Source organism: Argopecten irradians, chromosome 8 (genome assembly GCF_041381155.1).
Source record: "Argopecten irradians isolate NY chromosome 8, Ai_NY, whole genome shotgun sequence".
Lineage (NCBI taxonomy): Eukaryota > Metazoa > Mollusca > Bivalvia > Pectinida > Pectinidae > Argopecten > Argopecten irradians.
The window spans coordinates 33,513,988-33,536,948 of NC_091141.1; the positions used below are offsets into that span (position 1 = coordinate 33,513,988).

General features: G+C 33.8%; 1 protein-coding gene across 2 annotated transcripts in view; it reads right to left on the minus strand.

The window, feature by feature from the left end:
* LOC138330156 (leucine-rich repeat protein SHOC-2-like) overlaps positions 1–17,102 on the minus strand; it is a 28,971-nt gene extending 11,869 nt beyond the window's left edge. Inside the window, exons 1-14 of one of the 2 annotated variants that reach the window (XM_069277575.1) lie at positions 15,818–17,101; positions 11,111–11,242; positions 10,359–10,427; positions 9,720–9,749; positions 9,212–9,397; positions 8,374–8,469; positions 7,309–7,429; positions 6,715–6,823; positions 6,285–6,378; positions 5,556–5,660; positions 4,944–5,058; positions 3,800–3,924; positions 1,049–1,136; positions 568–637 (exon numbers count right to left, since the gene is read on the minus strand). In XM_069277575.1, coding sequence (XP_069133676.1) covers positions 568–637; positions 1,049–1,136; positions 3,800–3,924; positions 4,944–5,058; positions 5,556–5,660; positions 6,285–6,378; positions 6,715–6,823; positions 7,309–7,429; positions 8,374–8,469; positions 9,212–9,397; positions 9,720–9,749; positions 10,359–10,427; positions 11,111–11,242; positions 15,818–16,075 — 1,598 coding nt within the window. In that variant the 5' untranslated portion in view covers positions 16,076–17,101. Of the gene's footprint in view, positions 1–567; positions 638–1,048; positions 1,137–3,799; positions 3,925–4,943; positions 5,059–5,555; positions 5,661–6,284; positions 6,379–6,714; positions 6,824–7,308; positions 7,430–8,373; positions 8,470–9,211; positions 9,398–9,719; positions 9,750–10,358; positions 10,428–11,110; positions 11,243–15,817 lie in introns of both variants that reach the window. The other variant, XM_069277576.1, reaches the window with a different exon arrangement.
* Positions 17,103–22,961: the final 5,859 nt, after the last annotated feature.

Here is a 22,961-nt window from a genome sequence, read left to right on the forward strand (position 1 = left end):
TCTCGAAACCCCCATGTTGACAATATCCCTAAACATTAGCTGTGGACAAACAATATATAGTTTCATAGCTGATGACTTAATTATAAAACATAGCCACATTTGTAGGTGTGAGTTTCCCTACTTATATCATGTCAACAGATATACAGAGACTTGAACACTATTGTTCCCATCCAGTTTCACAGCATCCTCGATATTCCAATGGTTACTATTTCTGGCGCGGTATCCATCTCTGGATTATTTCATAGCAAAACTGAAGGCCCTATTGGCGACACCAGATGAGACAGGTACTTTGGTCATTTGATGTACAGCAAAATAACCTAATAATGGTACACTGTGGTTGACTTATGGCATTGAAGTTGGACTTCGCTGTCTCTGTAATCTTCAAAAGAAGTCTCTTCAGGCCTGTGATTGGTCAGTTTTTTTTCTCCTGAAATTCCTTCAATTTTGCTATGAAATAAGCCATGGGTGGATATACCGACAGTAATACTAACCTCTGGAGTATTGAGGATGGACTTATATAAGATACAGTGTAATAGTCACACCTGAAAGTGAGAATTTCCTACTTACCCAACAGCACGGGGAAGGCTTGTGAGTTGATTGGATTGAACTACTAGTCTCGTTAACTCTCGTAACTGACCTGTGGAAGGAGATCAAGAAAAGGGAGATAACATTAAGGCCGATTACGATAATAATTAGGCAGATAGTGTTATACTGGTATAGTCTGTATAAACACCTGCTTAATATGACCACTTTCTAGGGATCCCATATAACCAATTTCAACATAACATGACCTTAGGTTATAACAAGAGCTGTTTAAGAACAGCTAAGACATAAGAGCTTAATAATACATTTTTGCACATTCTCTTAAAATTCTCAAAATTCTGTATCACATGGTGTTGTGTGTTTTTGAAAAGCACGCAAGAAAAATTACTACATCATTTTGTTAAGAAAAATTACTACATCATTTTGTTTAAGATTTTTCTATCAAGATGATGATTCAAATTGGAAAATATTTGAGAAAATGGCTTTAGGAAATATAAAAACTTACCAATTTCATGAGGTAGAGACTCTAGTTTATTCTCTTCCAGATCCAGCACTCGTAACTTTTTCAAATTACCTATGCTTGGAGGTAGCCTCTGTATAATTAGAGAACAATCAATTATGACCATGGGCCAGTCAATCATTACAAATATTAAGCCATTAATTATTGCTATTTTGCAAACGATCATGCTTATTCACCTTTTCCTAATTCAATATCATAAACTTAAAATATTTACAGTTTGCATTGACATAGACTCAATAACCATGCTTTCTACTTTCTAGTATTATCATTATCAGTGTATAATGATATTACAATAAGAGTTGCAATTCTATTGTTACAGACCCCACTTTTGGTGGGAACATATAAATGACTCAATTCCAATCAGCTGTTCAATGAAATTCCTTGACGATGACGGGAGAGAAAATAATATGGGTATTTTAATAAAAACAAGAGGCCCATGGGCCTTAACGGTCATCTGACTATTAGTACAATACAACATAGTCGTTTAAAGATTTTAGCCTATATGACCCCTGTGACCTTATTTGAAGGTCATGGTTATTCATTTGAACAAACTTGGTAGCCCTTCATCCCAGCATGCTACATGCCCAATATTAGTACCCTGGGCCTTTTGGTACTTGAGAAGAAGTCATTTAAAGATTTTAGCCTATTTGACTCCAGTGACCTTGAATGAAGGTCAAGGTTATTCATTTGAACAAACTTGGTAACCCTTCATCCAAGCATGTCACAGGCCCAATATCAGTACCCTGGGCCTTCTGGTTCTTGAGAAGAAGTCTTTTAAAGATTTTAGCCTATTTGACTCCAGTGACCTTGAATGAAGGTCAAGGTCATTTATTTGAACAAACTTGGTAGCCCTTCATCCCAGCATTTCACAGGACCAATATCAATAACCTAGGCCTTCTGGTTCTTGAGAAGAAGTCTTTTAAAGATTTTAGCCTATTTGACCCCCGTGACCTTGAATGAAGGTCAAGGTCATTTATTTGAACAAACTTGGTAGCCCTTCATCTCAGCATCCTACAGGCCAAATATCAGTACCCTGGGCCTTCTGGTTCTTGAGAAGAAGTCTTTTAAAGATTTTAGCCTTTTTGTCCCCTGTGACCTTGAATGAAGGTCAAGGTCATTCATTTCAACAAACTTGGTAGCCCTCCATCCCAGCAACCTACAGGCCAAATATGAGTACCCTGGGCCTTCCGGTTATTGAGAAGAAGTCGTTTGAATGAAAAGTTAACGCACGGCTGACGGCGCACTGCGCACGACGACGGACGGTGCATGATGACAATAGGTCATCCTGACCCTTCGGGTCAGATGACCTCAAAATATGCAATTTTCGCGAGAATAAATGATATTCGTTCACATGAAAAACTGTAAATATTAGGAATTGATTTTATTTTCTTGCAGTTATGAGGGTATAATGATAATAGAGCCCGTGTAAATTTTATGTAACTCGGCTACGCCGGGGTTACATAATTTACACTAGCTCCATTATCATTATACCCTCATATCAATTTGTTAAATATGTAGATATTGACCACCATTCCAATATTGGAACTACAGTCAAACCTCGATGATTCGAACTTCGATGAATCAAATTTCTCGCTGTATCGAACTTTTTGTTTGGTCCCGAATTTCTTCACTATATAACATTACTAACTAAACCATGTATGAATCGAAGTTTTATGAATCGAAGTTCTCGATGTATCGAACTTTTTTCATGGACCATTTGTTATAGAATCATAGGTAACTGACACTCGATGATTCGAATAAAAATTTACCTGTACAGATCAGGTGTTCGCCGATACCCCGCGGCATGCTGTCACACCTAGCTGTCTCGCGACGGCCCTTCGCCGGACAATAGGGATTATGACAGCTTGTGTTGCTAGCTTGATATCATCAAGATAATTAATATCACTAATCAGACCGATACCCGGTGCTTTGTTTTTACAAGCTGCGTTATTAAATCATTAGTAAAGCAAATATACAGTTAGTCGTTTTTGATGTTCGCCGCCGCCATTGGTAGCGGTTTGTAGAATTTTACAGAATGGTAAACAGCAAGCCACATTATTAGTAACTCATACTCAAAACTGTTACATTGCACAACTTTGGCATAAATACTGGAGCAAATCGATCATTCTAAATCGAAGTATTTTGTAGGTGGTGTAGCGCTTTCGGTTCCTCCTTTTTAGTTTCGTTTTTATATTCATTCCGTAATATCAACCATCGCTTAAATAGTCACCAAACGAACACTTGTACATGGGTTAGGCCTAGTACACGTAAGTCTTGTTTATAATATACATACGTATGTATTGCTAACGATAGCAATACATGTGATTAATTGCATACTTCGTTTTTATTTTGTTTTGCTTGTGGTAAATACAATGATTATAAAGTTTACGGAACGGAGACGACATGTACACAACTACCACAGTTGGTCATGGTAAAAAAAAAACATCGGTCTAATTTCAACCACGAATAATTCGAAGTCTCGATGTTTCGAAGTTTTTCTGACGGTCCCTTGAACTTCGATACATCGAGGTTTGACTGTAATATAATGTTTCGTAATTAAAAATTGTTTACTGGCTATGCTTGAGAGGGCATCTTATTCACCCCTGAAGCCAATTCATCTTGTTCAATGACTGGAAAAGTTCATTGCTAATTTTTAGAGGGTGGGGTAGTTCACTTTCTAAAGAAAATTTCAGGTATTCCGGGGGACTACGTGGTAATAAACACAGGAATTCTTACCCTTAACAAATTATTACTAAGAATTAAAACTTCCAACTTTTCGAGGTTTTGGATGTCGTCAGGGATCCGAGTCAACTGGTTGGTACCTAAATTCAATTCCACCATATTTACCCAACTTCCAATGTCTGCAACCGAAAATCATACAAGAAATGTTTTATATAGTATTTCATAATTAATGGCTATTGTAAATACAAAATATATAGTTTTCTTAATCTATTTTATGCCATTATCCATGACAGGATGGAATGAACACTATATATTATACGATATAAACCTTTCATTTCAATGCTGTATAATTACAATAATTTACAAGTTTTTATTCTATTTGCTATTTATCTTCACAAGTTTCTATTCTATTTGAAAATTATCTTTACAAGTTTTTATTCTATTTGCTATTTATCTTCACAAGTTTCTATTCTATTTGAAAATTATCTTTACAAGTTTTTATTCTATTTGCAAATTATCTTTACAAGTTTTTATTCTATTTGCTAATTATCTTTACAAGTTTTTATTCTATTTGCTAATTATCTTTACAAGTTTCTATTCTATTTGCTAATTATCTTTACAAGTTTTTATTCTATTTGCTAATTATCTTTACAAGTTTTTATTCTATTTGCTAATTATCTAATTATCTTTACAAGTTTTTATTCTATTTGCTAATTATCTTTACAAGTTTTTATTCTATTTGCTAATTATCTTTACAAGTTTTTATTCTATTTGCTAATTATCTTTACAAGTTTTTATTCTATTTGTAATTATCTTTACAAGTTTATTCTATTATTCTATATACAAGTTTTTCTATTATCTAAGTTATTCTATTGTAATTATCTTTACAAGTTTTATTCTATTTACTAATTATTACAAGTTCTTTACAAGTTTTTATTCTATTTACTAATTATCTTAACAAGTGTCTATTCTATTTACTAATTATCTAACAAGTTTCTATTCTATTTGCTAATTATCTTTACTCGTTTTATTTCTATTTGCTAATTATCTTAACAAGTTTCTATCCTATTTGCTAATTATCTTAACAAGTTTTTATTCTATTTGCTAATTATTTTATTCTATTTGCTAATTATCTAACTCCAAATTTACACGTGACTATAAGATTCAAGTACTGAACTACTAAAGTCACCAAACTTACCAAGTGGCAAGAATGTAAGATGGTTGTCCTTCATGTTGAGTTTCGTAAGACTCTGTGCCCGGGAGAATATCCCCAGTGGAATCTTGTTGATCTGGTTGTGTTCCATGTTTATTGACTGTCCAAAACAATACAATACAGAATCAGGCTGAATTCAAATAGTTTCAAACAACATGCAAATTCTATATGAAAGCATATTTATCTAAACTGACAACTCAGGTTATTTTAATGTTATTAAGAGTTGCCCCCCTTTAGTGAAGTAACCATGGTGACCGCCTCTCAATATAAAGACGATCCAATTCAATATAATTTAACCTGTGTATAAAGACCACTTGATTATAAAGGACATATTTATCTTGTCCTATGGATGGTCTTTATAGACAGGTTTGACTGTACTTTAAAATTAATTGAATGCAGACGTTTTGTAAATTCATATTTTGACATAATTAGACCTAGCCTGATGTCCAATCCTTTTGATTTCATTTCAACATATTTTATTAATAACAAAGGGATCAGACAACAGGAAAGCCTATATAAGTCTTCATCCTTTTGATGCGTTTGATATCAATGGAGTTTTGTTGAAATTGAAATGCATTCCTTGACAGTTGTACTTACATAAACTGAACAGAACTGAGCAGGGCCCCCTGTGGGATAGGACTGAAACGCATTCCTTGACAGCGTGATACTGGTCAGGTTTGTCAAACTGGACAGCAGGCCTTCCTGTTATAGTAAAAATATTGAAGGACAAATATTTATTGATTAAGAAATGAACTGATGCATTCATGTTAAAATAACATTAACTGATGCACTCTTGTTAAAACAACATTCCTAAAGGGGCATGTTAAGCCCTCAAATTTCATATAACTTCCTGTAGTACCATTTGTAAGGCATCAAAGCCCACACATTCATAACACATCTGTAATTGATATGTTCACTCAGTGTTTTGAATAATCTTTTTGCAGATTCGTACCAGTTGTACTAAAATGAAACGGCATCGCCAAATGGAACACGTTTGAATTTTTCTATGATGGTGGCACCCATATGATAGATGCACTTCAAATATAAAAGCTAAGTATTTTCTATGGATATATTGTAATACCTAAATAGTTTTGGCATACATAGAAATATATAATCATGTAATTTCATTGGATATACTATCTGTCTTGTTTTCAAGAAAACATTTCGATGATGAAAGAAAAATCTTGAGCCTGCCATCTTGAGATTCAAGTGGTACGCTTCTAGAAATAAACCACTTGCATCGTTCGGTTCCCTGGTAATGCACAAACCATTACATCTGGTTCAAACCCGCAAATGGAATGCATGGTCTGTGTTTTGAATACATACCGGTAACTGTGATATGTTGTTCCCCTCCACGTTGAACTCCTCCATAAGAACACACTGTGCTAAAGACTTTGGAATACTTGTCAATCTATTGTACCTGTAATATAAAGTAAATGAAATCTTTACCGTATTGCAAGATTAATTCCATGACCTTGAATTTTTCTACATTTTTTTAGCATGCTTAATGAAATCAAAGTAGATGCAAAATATGAAAAGAGGACTCAAGTAAAATTTAACGGATGAGATTTTCCATTTTCATATTTTGTAGCACCGATAGTATATAAAACTTTTTTTCATTATCTGAAGTACAAATCTTATGTTGATATTGTTTCGCATGTCATTAAAGGACATGTCAGGAATTTGAAATGGAGGAAAGTCTGAGTACCCGGAGGAAAACCATTGACCTACTGTATCTTTGAAATCTGGAACTAACCTTAGGCCTAACCGAGATAACGACTTTAGGTTTCCTATAGATTCTGGGATGTCCAGTAACTCATTGTGCTGGAGGTCAAGTGAACACAGCATCACACAGTTACCAATTTCTGTAATGAAAAAAATATCAACATTAAATCAGTGGGGATCAGTGTATAATAATTTCTATAACAGAATAAAATAGCATCTAACAAAATATCAAACATCTATAATAGGAGACAGTGAAACACTGTTGGAAATGACATTTGTCAAGTGTTTCAAAGACCCCTTCAAATTTAAGACCATAACATTCCATGTTCCATGTTTCATAAACTAACGTCTTTCATGTGCGAGTCAATTTCACAAATTTTGTGATGCAAGTAAATTCACTAATGTTTATCTCCGTAAATTAGTATCTATACATCACTTGTCAATTCATTTTGTAAATCTGTGACGCTTTATCTTCACAAATTTGCTTTGAAATGGAAATCGCAAAATTCAGTAGCCGGGAAAGAAAGTTGGTTGGTCACTATAACAGACGTACCCTCTGGTGTGATGTATCATATATATGGACTTACCAACTGCTGTGACTTATTATATATATATATATACTTACCCTCCGGCAGGTGCTCCAAATGGTTGTGAGAAATGTCAAAGGTCACCAGGTTCACAAGCTTCCCTATACCTCGCGGTAGCTTGGGAATTTTGTTTTCTCTTAAACTGAAAATGGTTAGTTTCTGCAAAAAAAAAAAAAAAATGTGAATTTATTATATCATTCATGAGAGAAAAAAAATCTGAACATCTAAATGATCCCTCTCACTTTCCCAGACTTATTTTACTTCAAATTAAAATCTTTATTTTAAAGGGACAATTCAGTCTAAGAGTACATTAAAGGCCCACTACTTTTCCGAAACGGCTTTTAATTTTTAAAATGGGAATGTAAAACAAGATCGATAATTTTGTAGAGTCACAAAAATTGTTAACTTACCGTTAATACTACATTTATCATCACCTTCTGAACGATTTGATTAAAATAAATAAAATGTTTATTTTCATAAGGCGGGTCGTATTATGTTTCCTGCTGTCGTCCTATATACCTCGCGGTAGTTGACTATCACTGCGCCAGACGGCAAAACAGCGAATTGACTCTCCACTGTTTTCATATATTACACATGAAATCTTGTATATGTATGGTGTCGTAACCTTATTTTAGGTCATCGGTATGCATTTTCTGATCTTATTTATGTTTTTTTAAGAAACCTTTATATTTTGATGCGGAAAGGTAATGGGCCTTTAAAATTCACAGATATAAATTGGAAACAAACCAGTTGAAATGAAAGTGGGATTAGTTAGTTTTACTGTGATATGCCAGTAAAGCCCACACTGGTGTGAAATGTGTGTGAAATGATTTTTTTTGCTTCATGGTTATGCAACAGAATAAGCCTCACTTAATTGTCCCTTTAATATAGATGTCAAAGTTCCTCTATTTTGCTTCTTTTTAAATTGATTGCAAATATTGATTAGTGGCTTACTTAAATCAATAATTTTGTGCAAAATATAATTAGAAAGCACCCCTTCAATTTTTTTTTAAGCACCCTGGGCGCTTATTTCATCAAATATGGCAAGTAGGACACAGGGTTAGAGATCACATGACAGGGTTAAACTGTTATCCAACACTTACTGTTAAATTACTGATATCTTCATCCACCTGTCGAATTCTATTGAACCTCAGGAAGAGTGTTGTCAAAGACCTTAATTGGTACACAACCTCAGGGATCTGTGGAAATAAGGATTAAATGTCATTATCAAATGGATTGATAACAAGCAAATAAAATTCTTTGCGTTTGTACATATTTTTACAAAGGAAAATTTATAAAACAATCTTCAGGGGAGGTAACTCATCAAAGATATTCATATTTTTATTGATGGCATTGGGTCTTTTGTAGTTTTGTAGAAGGGAGAACGATCAGAAATGAGACATCCAATCGTATTGATAAGTAATTTATTAAATGAGTTGAATAATTTGAAATAGTTATTTGTTTTATGCTTATGGCATATCAATTCATTGAACTTGTTTAATGAATTCCATATTAGATAGCAAAATTAACTTCCATATTCCTAATTTGCATATTACAGAGTTATCTGCACTTGCAGGTAGGTATTGATTATGACTTCATGTGTTTAAGAGCGTAACATCATATGTTGGACTTTCGGAGAAAACAATGTGAATTGCACTCACAAAATAATGATGTAACAATTGATATCTACTCGCAAGGGAGCTAACTCTGTAATATGCAAAGACGGAATAATGGGATTCCAATTAATTTGAAATTTTTATATTAAAATCCTGCTTAAATTGAAATTAATTACAATCCCTGTTCACACATATACAGAGTATTTCTCCTTGGATATATTGAAATCTGGATAATATGAAGAGATTTTCTATTCCCAAAGAACTTCAATATAACCTGGTTCCACTGTATTTTACAACAAAGAGATTAATCCCTGAAATGTTTTACCTCGTTCAGTCGATTGTGCCTCAAATCAAGCACTTTGAGGAACTTGAGGTTCTGTAAAGAGTCCGGAAGTGTGGTGAGCGAGTTCTCGCTCAGACCAAGTTTTTGTAGGTTCGTCAGGTAGCCTATCTCCGCAGGCAATGTGCCCAGCTTATTCCCATACAGATAGAACTCTTGTAGCAGTATCAACTAAAATATTCAAACAAATCTGTCAATATAACGGCATAAATGGATCATATGTTAGGGAACAGGCTCCGATTTAGACTTGCATCATATCTTTACTCTGTTTGTTTCAAGATATCAGGGCCAGATGAATATTAAGGTCATAATTTTTTTTTGTTAAAAGTCACTTTAGCACCACCAAAATAATCCTGGTTATGTAGGGTAGGAGCACAGTAAACAAACATAATTCTTTGTTTGGCTTAGGAAAGAAAATCCCATATGATCAAACGGTTTGGACAAGTAAAACTGTACATGTAAAAGAGATGAATAGATTTCTGTATTTCCTTACCTCTTTCACAGAACTTGGAATAATAGTTATCTGAAAAATAAAGATATTTTATTAAGAATAATGATTAAAGCCGAGAAGTTAGCATCAACAAATAATGATAACAGTATCCATGACGGTGCACCAGGAACAATTCCTAAGTGACACGGTTTAATATTGATCATAGTCAAACTGCACAGGAGTGCTCATTAAATCTGTCCAAATAACTTGGTACTGACTTCATATAAAGCTATATAATCTTGTAAATACAGTAGTCTAAAGGAAAATAGCAAAATAGATTATTTTGGAATAAGAAGTCACTTGTATAAAGTGATATAATCAGGGTTTGCATTCATGACATCCCCATATCCTTTTTAAGCATAGAAAATCAAAAGGACCCTACTGTTTTTCCCTTGGTAATTGTACTGATATATACAAAGGTTTTTAATGATTTGTAGAGGTTCAATGAAATCTCATTCCAAGAAACCGATATAATTACAAGCTGGAAAAACAGGTCATCAACTCTACACATAAGAAAGGGTGTTTATCCATTGAGGTGATGTGATAAATGACAAAACAAAAGATCTCTCGGCAGAAAAATCACTGTGTGACCGACATGTCTGAATTTTCCTGGAATCTTACCATTCTCTTGGATATACTCACCTGTGATTTACTTAGATCAAGTCTTGTGGATTCATCTTCTTTACACTTCTTAAATTCTTTTGCCACATCCTGCAATGGACAAAAACTCAAAATTTAAATTGAGTAAGAATCTGGGCTTTCATCATTTTAAAGAAAGGCAATACAATCGCAATTTCAGGTGGTACTTTGTATACTATCAGTGTGATATCTAATGTAATTCCGCCCAGATCAGGCAGTACCTCAGCCAGGTGTACCTGGCATCATAGTCATAAGACATTGCAACAAAGATATTATCTTGTCATTAATTTGCTAAGATACTTATGTAACAATGAAATTATCTTGAGAAAATTCTTAAGATATTGCAGCAACAAAATAATCTTTCGATTCCTAAGATATTATAAGAATGAAATTATTTTTCCATTCTTAAGGCATTGTAACAACGAAATCATTTTTTCATTCTTAAGACATTGTAACAACGAAATCATCTTTTCATTCTTAAGACATTGTAACAACGAAATCATCTTTTCATTCTTAAGACATTGTAACAACGAAATCATCTTTTCATTCCTAAGACATTGTAACAACGAAATCATCTTTTCATTCCTAAGGCATTGTAACAACGAAATCATCTTTTCATTCCTAAGGCATTGTAACAATGGAATCATCTTTTCATTTTTAAGACATTGTAACAACAAAACCATCTTTCCATTCCTAAGACATTGTAACAAGAAAATCATCTTTTCCATTCCTAAGATGTTGTAACAATGACTTACCAGGTCTGCTTTGAGGGAGGATTTCTTCCCTGGCATGGTTGGCTTGGCACGATTTTGGCCAGGGTTTTTCACCGTTACCATCTTTGGTCTTGTCGGATCTACAGGTATAGTACCGAGACTTCCTTTCTTTTCCTGTAACAAAGAAAACATGAATTTAAGTTTAACATGTCAATATCACAAAACACTCGATAAAAATATGAAAGTTTGATCTTTCACATTTCTATTTTGTTAGTGTACTGACACGAATTTAAAATTCAATTTGGGGCTATTTTAAATTTTCCTCATGCTAAAGACAAATATAGACAGGTTGTTAGATTTTCAGTTTAGGTCACAATTCCTATAACAGTGTTAATGTGCTCCATGACATTATGTAGGAATAATATTGAATAATGTATTAACTGTAGATATATATATACATGTACATTCATTTAATACATATGTACACTTGTAAAGTGAAGTTTTTTTCACAACAACACATATACCAGGTCAAAAATTTTATGATAATGTTGGGGCTTTTTAATTGTTATTATCTTGATTGATTTTACACCATTTAGAATATTTATACAATATACTTGTTTTGAAGTATAAAATAACTTTATACCAGTGAAGTTATACAACACTTTCAATAACCAGAATAAAACCATGTGTAAGTCTTAGAGTGGGAGAAAACAGGAGTGCCTACAGAAAATCCAGCTCTGGGTCAAAAATTGGATTTGTCAATTGGAATTTGCAGGGCATATGACGATCTCTGATTCGCGTTGAAAGATCCAAATATATTTACTTCCTCTTTCAAACATTTCTTATTTGTTATTTGTTTTTAAGTGAAAATCCATTGGTCAACATGTACATGTCAACCATCACCTAGTCGTCAAAATTCAAATATCTCAATCTGAAAATAGGGTAAGAGTAAATTTGAGCTTCACTTGTATACATTATTTATATATAACCTTTAATTTTTTTTTTGAAATATGTTTACTTCCTCTTTCAAACATTCCTGAATTGTTTTAAAGTGAAAATACATTGGTAACAGAAGTGTTACCTAGAACTAGAGCTTAGCTGGGAGGATACGATATATGGACAACAATACTGTATACAAACAACAGGATTTTAACACTTAAAACACCGGCTGAAACACTGGACAGATAACACAGATGGTCTAAGCGATATGCATCAGTAAATTTGATACGAGAATGTTGTTATTAAAAGCCAACAAAATTAAAATACTCCAAAATTTGGGTTAGTTAATATATATACATGTATATATAGACTTATTTAGTTACTGATTTATCATCTACATGACACTGTCTATTACTAAGTTTTATCTCACTGACCAAAGTCCAGTTAATTAGATATTCTTAGGGATATATATTAGTAAATTTGATACGAGAATGTTGTTATTACAATACAGCCAAAACAATTAAAATTCTCCAAAATTTGAGTCAGTGAATATATATTTAACACCTATATGACTCTGTCTATTACTAAATTTTGTCTCACTGACCAAAGTCTACTTAGATATTCTTAGCGATATGTATCAATATTGATATGAGAATGGTGTTATTAAAAACTGCCAATAAATTTCAAATACAAAAAAAAGTTTGAGTTAGTGAAAATATATATATACTCTGTACATGTAAATATATAGTTACTATTAGTTAGTCACTGGTTTATCATCTACATGACTCTGTCTAGATCTATTTAGGCTTTGTCTCACTGACCAAAGTCCACTCGGATGTTCTTATATATACATTATGTATCAGTAAAATTGATATGAGAATGCAGTTATCAAAATAGTCAACAAAATTCTAAAACTCAAGAATTTAAGTTAGTTATATACTGGTTTATTGCCCACATAACTTGCCTATTACGATGCCTTGTCTCAACGACCAAAGCGCAGATGTTCTTAGAGATATGTAAGTCCAGATGTTCTTAGAGATATGTGTCAGTAAATTTGATATGAAAATGTAATTATTTAAAGGCCCACTACCTTTCCGAATCGGCTTTTACCTATTAAAATTGGAATGTGAAACGAGGTTAATAATTTTGTAGAGACGCAAAAGTTATTAGCTTACCGTTAATACTACACCTATCATCACCTTCTGAATAATTAATTTTAAATAAATTAAATGTTAATTTTCATAATGTGGTTCGTATTATGTTTGGCCATTCTACTTGTGTATAGTGACTTAGTCCTGGTTACCACATTCTCGATACTCAAGGGGTTATTATCTCACTGTCGCTATAATATCCACTCCTGGTCTATATATATGTCACAGTAAAACTGGAGGCAGTTCAGGAGAAAATCACTGACCAATCACAGGCCTGTAGAGGCTTCCTTTGAAGAAAACATGTAGTATTACAGACATAGCGGCGCCCAACAATCCCCAGTGTGCCATTATTTGATTCTTTTGATCAAACGACCAAACTACCTGTCTCATGATTTTCATCTGTTGTCGCATACAGAGCCTTCAGTTTTGCTGTGGGTTATCAGTTAAATTATCAAGACTATGAATCACATTTTCCCTAGCTGTATTCACACTATCCTGGGCCATCTTATCTTATCTCTGAAGACCTGTCAGGGCCAGGTTATACAATATGTAAAGCCATGGAAGTGTATAAGTAAAAGAAACCTTTGTTTTTAATTTTTAATTAAAATGCATAATCAATGGTTATATGAGCAATTTATTTCCCATGTACACATTGACCACATTGACCCAACAACTACCATAATTATAAATGTAACTATTCCTATAGATATTATTCCATCATTACATATTAGAGTTACCTCCCTTTTGGGTAGGTAGCCATTGTGACTTCATTATTTTGTGAGCACATATCTCACATTGTTTTCTCTCAAAAGTATACAGTTACACCCTGAAACACACAACGTCACAATGAATACTTAGCTGTGAGGGTAGATAACTTTGTAATGTTCAATAGCTAACACCTACTTAATTGCTACCATCCTGGGATGGTAGCTATTATAATTGGTCACTTTTTCTGCCATGTTGTTTGGATTTCACAAGGTAAATAGTCTGTTCACTTTGATTGGCTGGCCAAAACGATTTACGTGTGTTGATTGGTTACTTGTTGTTGAAGATTTCATGTTTGTAATGGGTACCAGTGGGGGGAAATTATTGCAAACAAATTATCATTTGCTAAACCCAGAGAAGTCTGAATGTCTTTTCTGGTTGTCGGACATTATTCTCAGATATCACCCAAGACGGCGCTACACCTACTGAATAGAACATAAGTTCGCAATCGGATCCCCTCGGAGAAATTGACGGAAATAGTTCGGTGATTTGCCGAGTTTTGTTAACATTGTCAGGAGCGGTGGAGCATCTACATATATCTTAACTAGTACTGTAAGCTAGATGATCATGACCTACTTGTAAAAAGTGTTTTTTTTTTTTTTTTTTTTGGTTTGTTTAGTTTTACGTCCTATTAACAGCCAGGGTCATGTAAGGACGTGCCAGGTTTGTTGGTGGAGGAAAGCCGGAGTACCCGGAGAAAAACCACCGGCCAGCGGACAGTACCTGGCAACTGCCCCACATGGGATTCGAACCCGCATCCCAGAGGTGGAGGGCTTGTGGTAATATGTCGGGACATCTTAACCACTCGGCCACCGCGGCCCTGTAAAAAGTGTCTGTATATGGGAGATGCTAAAACAAAGTTAGGCTTTACTTAGGGGATATTTGTTGAACTGTATACGCTAAAGTAAATCCTAAATGTTATGCTTATTTCTATGCGTATGATATCATGTATATGTATACATGCATATCAGGACAGTGCTATTAACGGAAAACTTGCTCGCATAAAGGAAAGGCCAACTGCACCTTCTGAACAACTTTATTAAAATAAACAAAATATTCATTTTCATAACGCAGGTCGTATTATGTTTCCCTGACGTTGTCATAATTACAACGCGGTACTTGACCAATCTGCGCAAGACCGCAAAACTCCAACTGGTTTGGTGTTGTAACCCCATCTTTGGCCATATCACGTTATAATTGTTTTAAAGAAACCTGATAATCACTCAGTTTAATAGAGAATCTGACAACATCCCATCAGGACTCACATTCTGGTAAATATATCATATGTTCTCAAAAGAATCAATTAATTTATTTGTCAATGAGAAATTTTATGAAATAATTGGGGAACAAATTAGGAAACATGGAAGTGGATAGATAGATATTTGACTGATCCCCGATCTTGACAAGAAAAACACTGCTATTGAGAACATTATCCATGTTTATTTTTTTAATTGAATAGCATGGTTAATTGAACTTTTTATTGTGATTTTTAATAAGGCTCCGTTTACACTATAAATAGGTACTCCCCAGTCTCCCTATTTCCTTAATCGCAACCAAAGACTCTCAAAAATGGCTTTCATGTGTTATTTAGTCATATTAGTTTGGTGCTAACATATAAAAGAACAGGGAAAATAGTCCATAGTGTCGGGGTAGCAATGCTTGCTTTCCCTTGAATTAAGAAGCGCAGCAACAGCATGTCAATTACGCAGGTGGTGTCGAGAAATCGTTGTTTACATTTAAAACTGACCTGAACAGTATATTCACACACAGATATGTACATATAATACATAGTGCCATACCAACCCACTCTTTCTATTCAACCAAACATGCAGGCAGGTTTATCCAACGGCACCCTAAAAATAATGAAACTTAATATCTACTTTAATTTTCTCACCTTTCCTGAATCTATTGGAGGATCATCCATGTTGATTTCCTCGGTCCCATCTGGACTGTCACCCATAGTGCTAGATACAGAGTTTGAGGGCTTAAAAGTACTGTTGTAGTCTACTTGTTCAAATGATCCACCCTGGGGAGAAGAAATGCCGTGACCTGCAAGAGGCGTGGAAGTTTCCCCAAGGTAGTCTGCTAGACGATGTGCTGTGGCTGAATTATCTCCGGATGGTGGTGCTTGACGGTTGGATTTCCGACTCATCACAATATATCGCTTTTGTTGAAATCATGAAAGATCTACTAGCATTGATGTTTTATGTTACCCTAATATTCTTAACAAATACATGTGTGTCGATAGTAGGTCCATGTTAAAACAAAAATATCACAAGTTCAATCAAAGCATATATTGCATTGTTTGAAGAGACATAGGCCTAAAATGTTACTGTATATACAACTGTTTCAATGTCTTAAATCACGTTTCGGGTTATATTTTGCAAGTTGTCATTTTTTGTGATCAACAAAACAAATCATGTCTGTTTTCTATGGTCATGTAAACTTAATACAAATGAAGTCATATATATCATTGGTCCATCACTTCATTGTTCATCAGTCGAAATGACCACTGTTGGTCTTTATCGCCACAATGAAATCATATAAGATAGATTTTAAATAAATTGAATACACCGATAACTTGAAATTCACGGCATGTCGGCCCGACCAGCCATCTGTCTAATTCTCAAGCACGTGAATAGTAATCTGTTAGGTTGTGATTTGAAGCAATACACATACAAACACACGTTGGTTTCAACGAGGTGAAGAAAACATCACAATATTCACTGAAATCTGTACTCGATTCACAATATAATCTGCCCTTGTGACAGTTCAAAGAAATTGGTCTATCGGCCTAATACCGAGGGTGACTGAAACCAAGCTTTCTTCGTCAACAACGTTATCATGCTGACAGAGATACCTCTTCTTTCGTAGTTACGTACGATGGTTTCTCACGAAGTCATCCATTGGGGCGAAAACGAGACTGTGACCTAGTTCCTCCATCTGTTCCCGTCAAAAGACTTCGAGGATATATCGAATAAATTTCTCGGTGCTCCTATTGTTACTAAATATCAAATAATGTGTTGCGTTGATTAAATTGTTCTTTCAATAATTTTCTACCATATGTTCATTGCAAAAAATTGGAACCCTTTGCGTAAACGAGAAATCGGCAAATGAAAATACCTTGCATGTTATGTTGCAGCAGAAAATATCACATAGGTTCTAGACATGCGCGAGCTGTATGCGCACTGGAACATTTGTGTAGGAAGTGACGTCAAGGAATAGTTAACTGAGAATTTATTATGTTGATAAAACTCGCGAAAAAGGCAATGACTTTATTTTATCCACTGTACATAAAATGTTTAATACATTAACCTAACCACAACAACACTTTAAGCATTTATAAAAGTTTGACGATTTAAAAACAACTACAAAATACGTTAATTAATTGACAGGTGCGCGCTTAATTAGCTTAATTAACTGTAAAACCGGCCCCATTTTAACGGTCGCCCTCACTGCAATGGTATTTTTTATGTCTTAAGTTTTTTGGGTTTTTTTCTAGAGTTTACTTTTATTCTTTTTATCAACGTAATAAATATAATTGTTTGTATCTAAAAAGCGCGCACCTACCAATTTTTTCTTTTATTTTTATATTTATTTTTAATTGACTGATATAAATCGGGGAAATGTCGTTGTGGTTATGTTATTGACTGAATCAGGCACCCCGTGTACGACTGATAAAATAAAGTCATTGCCTTTTCCCGCGAGTTTTATCTGATATAACATAACCACACCGACATGTCCCCAATTTAAAATACCACAATGCATGCCTTACATCGTGCAATTGCACTATTGCGACGTCATAATGAAAATATAACGTCGCATGATTGCCACGGCAGTTGAAGTATGGCTTTGCCATTTTTATAGAAAACTAGCTGCAATATCGTAGATCAAAAGACTTTTAGACAGATTTTTTTTTTTTTTTTTTTTTTTGTGATAATGATGTCGTCTTTATATCGACCGAAAATTAGTAGGCCGGGTACACATATATTCGCTCTAATCGAAAACCAGAAACATATACGTTTTAGAAAAACATATATGTCTCCTTTCAGAAATTGCAATGCAGGAGAAAGTGCGTGAGCGACATTTTCAACAGTTTAATTTGTGGTAGTTATATTTTAGCATAAAACCTGTTCATTTTTTTTAAATAATATGAGATGTGAAATATAAAAAAAAAATATATCCTAGTTAAAAACTTTCATTAATAGCAATGGCATTTTTAACACGAAATACAAACATTCGCGTTGAATCAAGGGCCTATTATCAATTTTGAATTTGAAGTCACATATATAGGACAAATGTTTGACTTTTTAAAAGAAGAAAAAAGCATTGCAGTCCCACTATTTAACCTCACGTACCAAGCGCAGTTGGCATTCATCAGTCTATAAACTGTCATCCGCTTAATATGACGTCATTATCATTGTGACATCACAATTGTCGTGTCAGTGACCACGAAAAGATTGCTGTTCAAATAGATGTTCCGTCTTTGATGATAATACATTATTTATTCCAATCTCTCCCAGGGTGCATTGTGGGGGCCGAACTCTGGGAGAGATTGTAACTATTCATTATTTATTCTATATAGACGCAAATTATCTTGGGATTTCATCATAAAATTGTTATCAAATGTAAGTGTAAGTATTAAACGTCTTTTAGATGGAATTCATAGTCAATATGAATGCCAACTGAAAGACGTTCAATGCTTAAATGATTTAAAATTGTGGACACAATCGAAAACACGCCCAATATTTGGAGAGAACCCAAAATCTTACTTTCATCCTGTCAAACAATTTGATTTTTGGTTTGACCAATCAAATAATCATTAATTATAAATGGGTGTAAAAAGAATGAAGCCTCTTTCATTAAAGATGCTCCACCACTGACAAATGGTATGTTTTCACTATCAAAAACAAAAGCAGACGATTTAGTATTTTTCTTCAGTTACAAAAGTTACTTACTTTACACCATTACCACCATTGAAAAATTTGAACTTCTAATTTTACTTCAAGTTAAAAATATGAAAAATAATTAATTGCATCCCGAAAAAAATTGTGGCACTATATCCTATATGGAATGAAGTACTGATTGAGCAAGCACCAAAGGCGAAGTAAATTATTTTATATTATTTGTGTGTTAATTAGGCATATATATACACGATTAAACACCAAATATTGTTCACGTGATGAATATCATTTATGCTCTGTCGGCGGTGGAGCATCTTTAACATTAATAAAAATATATTCAAAAGGTGGACACTAGGGGTCGCCTTGCCATATACCATCGACTGCTTTGTATTTCATATAAAAAACGCATGCATCATATTATAATTTTGATTCTCATCATGAAGAAATTAAAGTTATTGAATTTCTAGACCAAGCTATGCAAATGGTTTAGAAAACAATTCTATTTGAGACATCTATCAGATCAATTTACGTCATCAATTTTAACTATGTTGTGCTATGCATAAAAGAAGGATTCCCGCGTATTTGCGCTTAATTTTCGTTACCACAAACATGTTTCATTTCTGTATTTTTATTATTTGTATTTTCGGTGCGATCTTGGTTTAATACCAAACTTTTAACTTGCAGTATTATGTAATTAACTATTTTAAATTAGATATTTTTGTTATGAATCGAGATACTGAGAAAACTATTCACTTTAGTTTAGTATTTATTGTCAACACGAAAGTTATTACAACTTATAAAAGCCTTCTTTATATACAACGACGGATTTGTTTATTTGATTGATTAAATTTACGTCCTATTAACAGCCAGGGTCATGTAAGGACGGCCTCCCATGTATGCGGACTGTTGCGTGTATGAAGTGCATGGTGCGTGTTTTGGGAGACTGCGGTATATTCGTGTTGTGTCTTCTTGTATAATGGAATTATTGCCCTTTTTATAGTAATAACAAGAGAAATAGACCTAGACAATATTAATAATATTAAATACAAATTTTACATCCATTTACATGTATGTATTTTAACATATAAATGAGATGTAGTTTAGCGCATGCCTTAGTAGTCATATGGAGATGGTAATACCATGTATAGGTTATTTATAATAGAAATGTAACTTAATAACATGGTTTAGTTTTTATGTATTCAAGGGGAATTACGACCATCCAGCTATTCACTTTTTCTTCTTCTTTTCTATAAATATCTTTGTATATATATTGGTCGTTTCAGTCAAGGATTTATAAGTGAATTAAATCCTTGTTTCAGTTTTACGACCACCCCGTTATTCCGTACTACGACCAGCATTTTATTGTCCCAACGTCCACTAATAGCACAGGGATTTGAGAATTAGTTACAGTTTACATAATTATGGACCCACCAGAATGCCATAGTTAAATCATTTTAGGCGTTTTAGGGGTATAGATCAAAAATCGGTAAAAATCATACTCTACATAGTACTATATACGTAAAAAGTGGAAAGTTTCCCCACACAAAACGTATAACCACATTTCCAGCACCAGGGGCGTAGCCAGGGTTGAAACAATGTGGATGCAAAATCCTCTCTGTAGATATTTCCTTTTATGCTAAGATCGAAATTACTTCCATATGTTTTTGCTAATAAAAAAAAATAATGGTTATAGAAAACTACCCTTGTGAACTCAACGTTTGCATAGAGGAGTTCAAAAGTGCAATATCAATGCGTCTATGACGTCACTGAAACTAAAATTAGTTAATGTTTCTCAAAAAAAGGAAAACCCATATGCTATGTCATACCGACCTCCACGTACCCATAGCATTAGTGGAAAAATTTATCTAACAAAAACAATATATTTTGATTTCCAACATTAGAATGTCACCTTATTTTTTAGTATTGCTGGTTGCTTTAAATATATATTAATTAATAGAGTATAGATACTCATTGTAGTTATTTTAGCAAGAGTATAGCTTACAATACAAGTAAAGAGCAATCTTGCTTCTTATAAAAATGAACATGAAAATTATGTGGATGCACGGGAGTACCGGAGTCTATGATAGCTATACGCCCCTGAGCACGTCCTCATAAAAACAATTACCACCGTTGGAAAGAGCAATGATCATCCTACACATCTATAGATATAAAGAGTCGTCACTAAGACGATATAACCCCATTTATTACGAAAATAGGGGCCGATCGGTGTCTATAATTCATGTAGTACCATGTAGAGTATGATGTTTACCGATTTTTGATCTAGACCCCCTAAAACGCCTTAAAATGGTCTAAGGACACTCTGATGAGTCCATAATCATAAAAGTGTAACCAATTCTCAGATCCCTGTAACTAATTGCCCTCTGGATGAGCCCACATCCACCTGTGATTTCATAATTATCTCGTGCGCAGCGACCCATGAACAACTGCCCGCGGGGTTGTATAAAAGCAGTCGGTCTTTTGTTTCCCATTTGCCTAATTATCAGATGATCTATTACCCTTGACCTAATTATCAGATGATCTACCTGGAGGTTGGTAGTAGCCATCTTTTGTATACCTGTCGTTGTGTTTAACCAGGCAATATTTAAAAGCTCATACTTCGAGTAACCGGATAATGAGATTAAAGTTCCTGATAACATACAAAAGAAAAACTAGAAATAAATAAATGAAAATAATAATAATACCAAGTAAATACATTCGCGGCGATAAAAAGTGCAAATTTATATATATTTTTTCTGAATTCAAGTTTTCAAAGATGTTTAACATCTTTGAAATGTTCGTACTTAATACTGGATTTCCACTGATATATGATTTGTACATATGTATTTGATAACCATTGATAGTCATGAACTCAATCGGCATCACTAAATTTCATATATTTCATCAGTTCATTTATTGTTAAGATATGTGAAGTCACCGTTTAACGAAGTAAAAATTTAATTTATGAACAAGACTAGGCATACTGATAAAAAATACCAATACTGTATTTTTTTATTATTGTTTTTTTTTTTAATAAAATGAATGCAGTTTATTTAACTGGTGTATCATGATCATGGCTGTTACACATATGGATGTTATGTATATAAAACTTATTAAAAGTGTGAAATTCGCTTTATACCTTAAGTTATGGATTCTCTGGAATAATTTTGTAGCGTCTGTTGAGAATTCAAACGTTTTCCTACAACTCATGTTTTCTAATACAATGTATAGATTTTTGGACATAAGTTCATACCGTCCAGGTGTTTCACACGATTTGTGATTTCATCGGAGTTTACTAGTTTTTTTATTATTATTTTTTTATTCCAAGAATTTATTTAAGCGTCATACATGTACGTCCTTGGTTTATGACACGACTTATCATCAGAAATATAAAAAGCAATATATCCAGTGTCTTTTTTAATTCACCAATCCTTTCAATATGTTCAGAAATCAAGTGGTTCGTCTTTTAAAAACATGAATAACATATGCTGCCAAAATTTAGATTCGTAATTATCATTTCATTTCAATAACTTTGCTGTTAATTACAGGAAAGGAACATGATCTTGCGCGGCACATATCTTGCGCACACATAATTTCCGGTAATTTTAACAAAGAACAGAATGGCAATGTTAGATGCAGACGTACCATGTTACAAAGGGACCATTTTGGAAGAATTGCGACAAGCGCCGTCTGCTTTGAAAAGTCGCCAGTTTTTGTTTGTTTAACATTTGTAAAAATTGCAAACTGACATATAATTCAATTTTCTTTTCTTTTTCTATTGGACTTTAAATGGTCAGCTAATTAAAGTGAATAGTCGGGCAAAGAAAACCAGTCTAAATGCGTTCCTTAATTGGCCTTCCAAAAGTTCTCACATATTAAAACGACGGTCAAGTTCTGCTTAGTTTCCCAGTTCTGACCATTAAAGTAAAGAAAAGTTGAAAGCATTGAAAGCGAGGCTGCGTGGAAATGTAACCACGGACATAGTGAGCCGGGAGGACGTTTTAGAATTTCCATACTTTAAATTAATTTCTCTGTACGCAGACAGATTTTGACGAGAGATTTTATTTTTCCATTTCTCAAGAAATTATACTGGATACATTCACACCATTTTTACCGACTTTAGTTATCCTTGCCCGA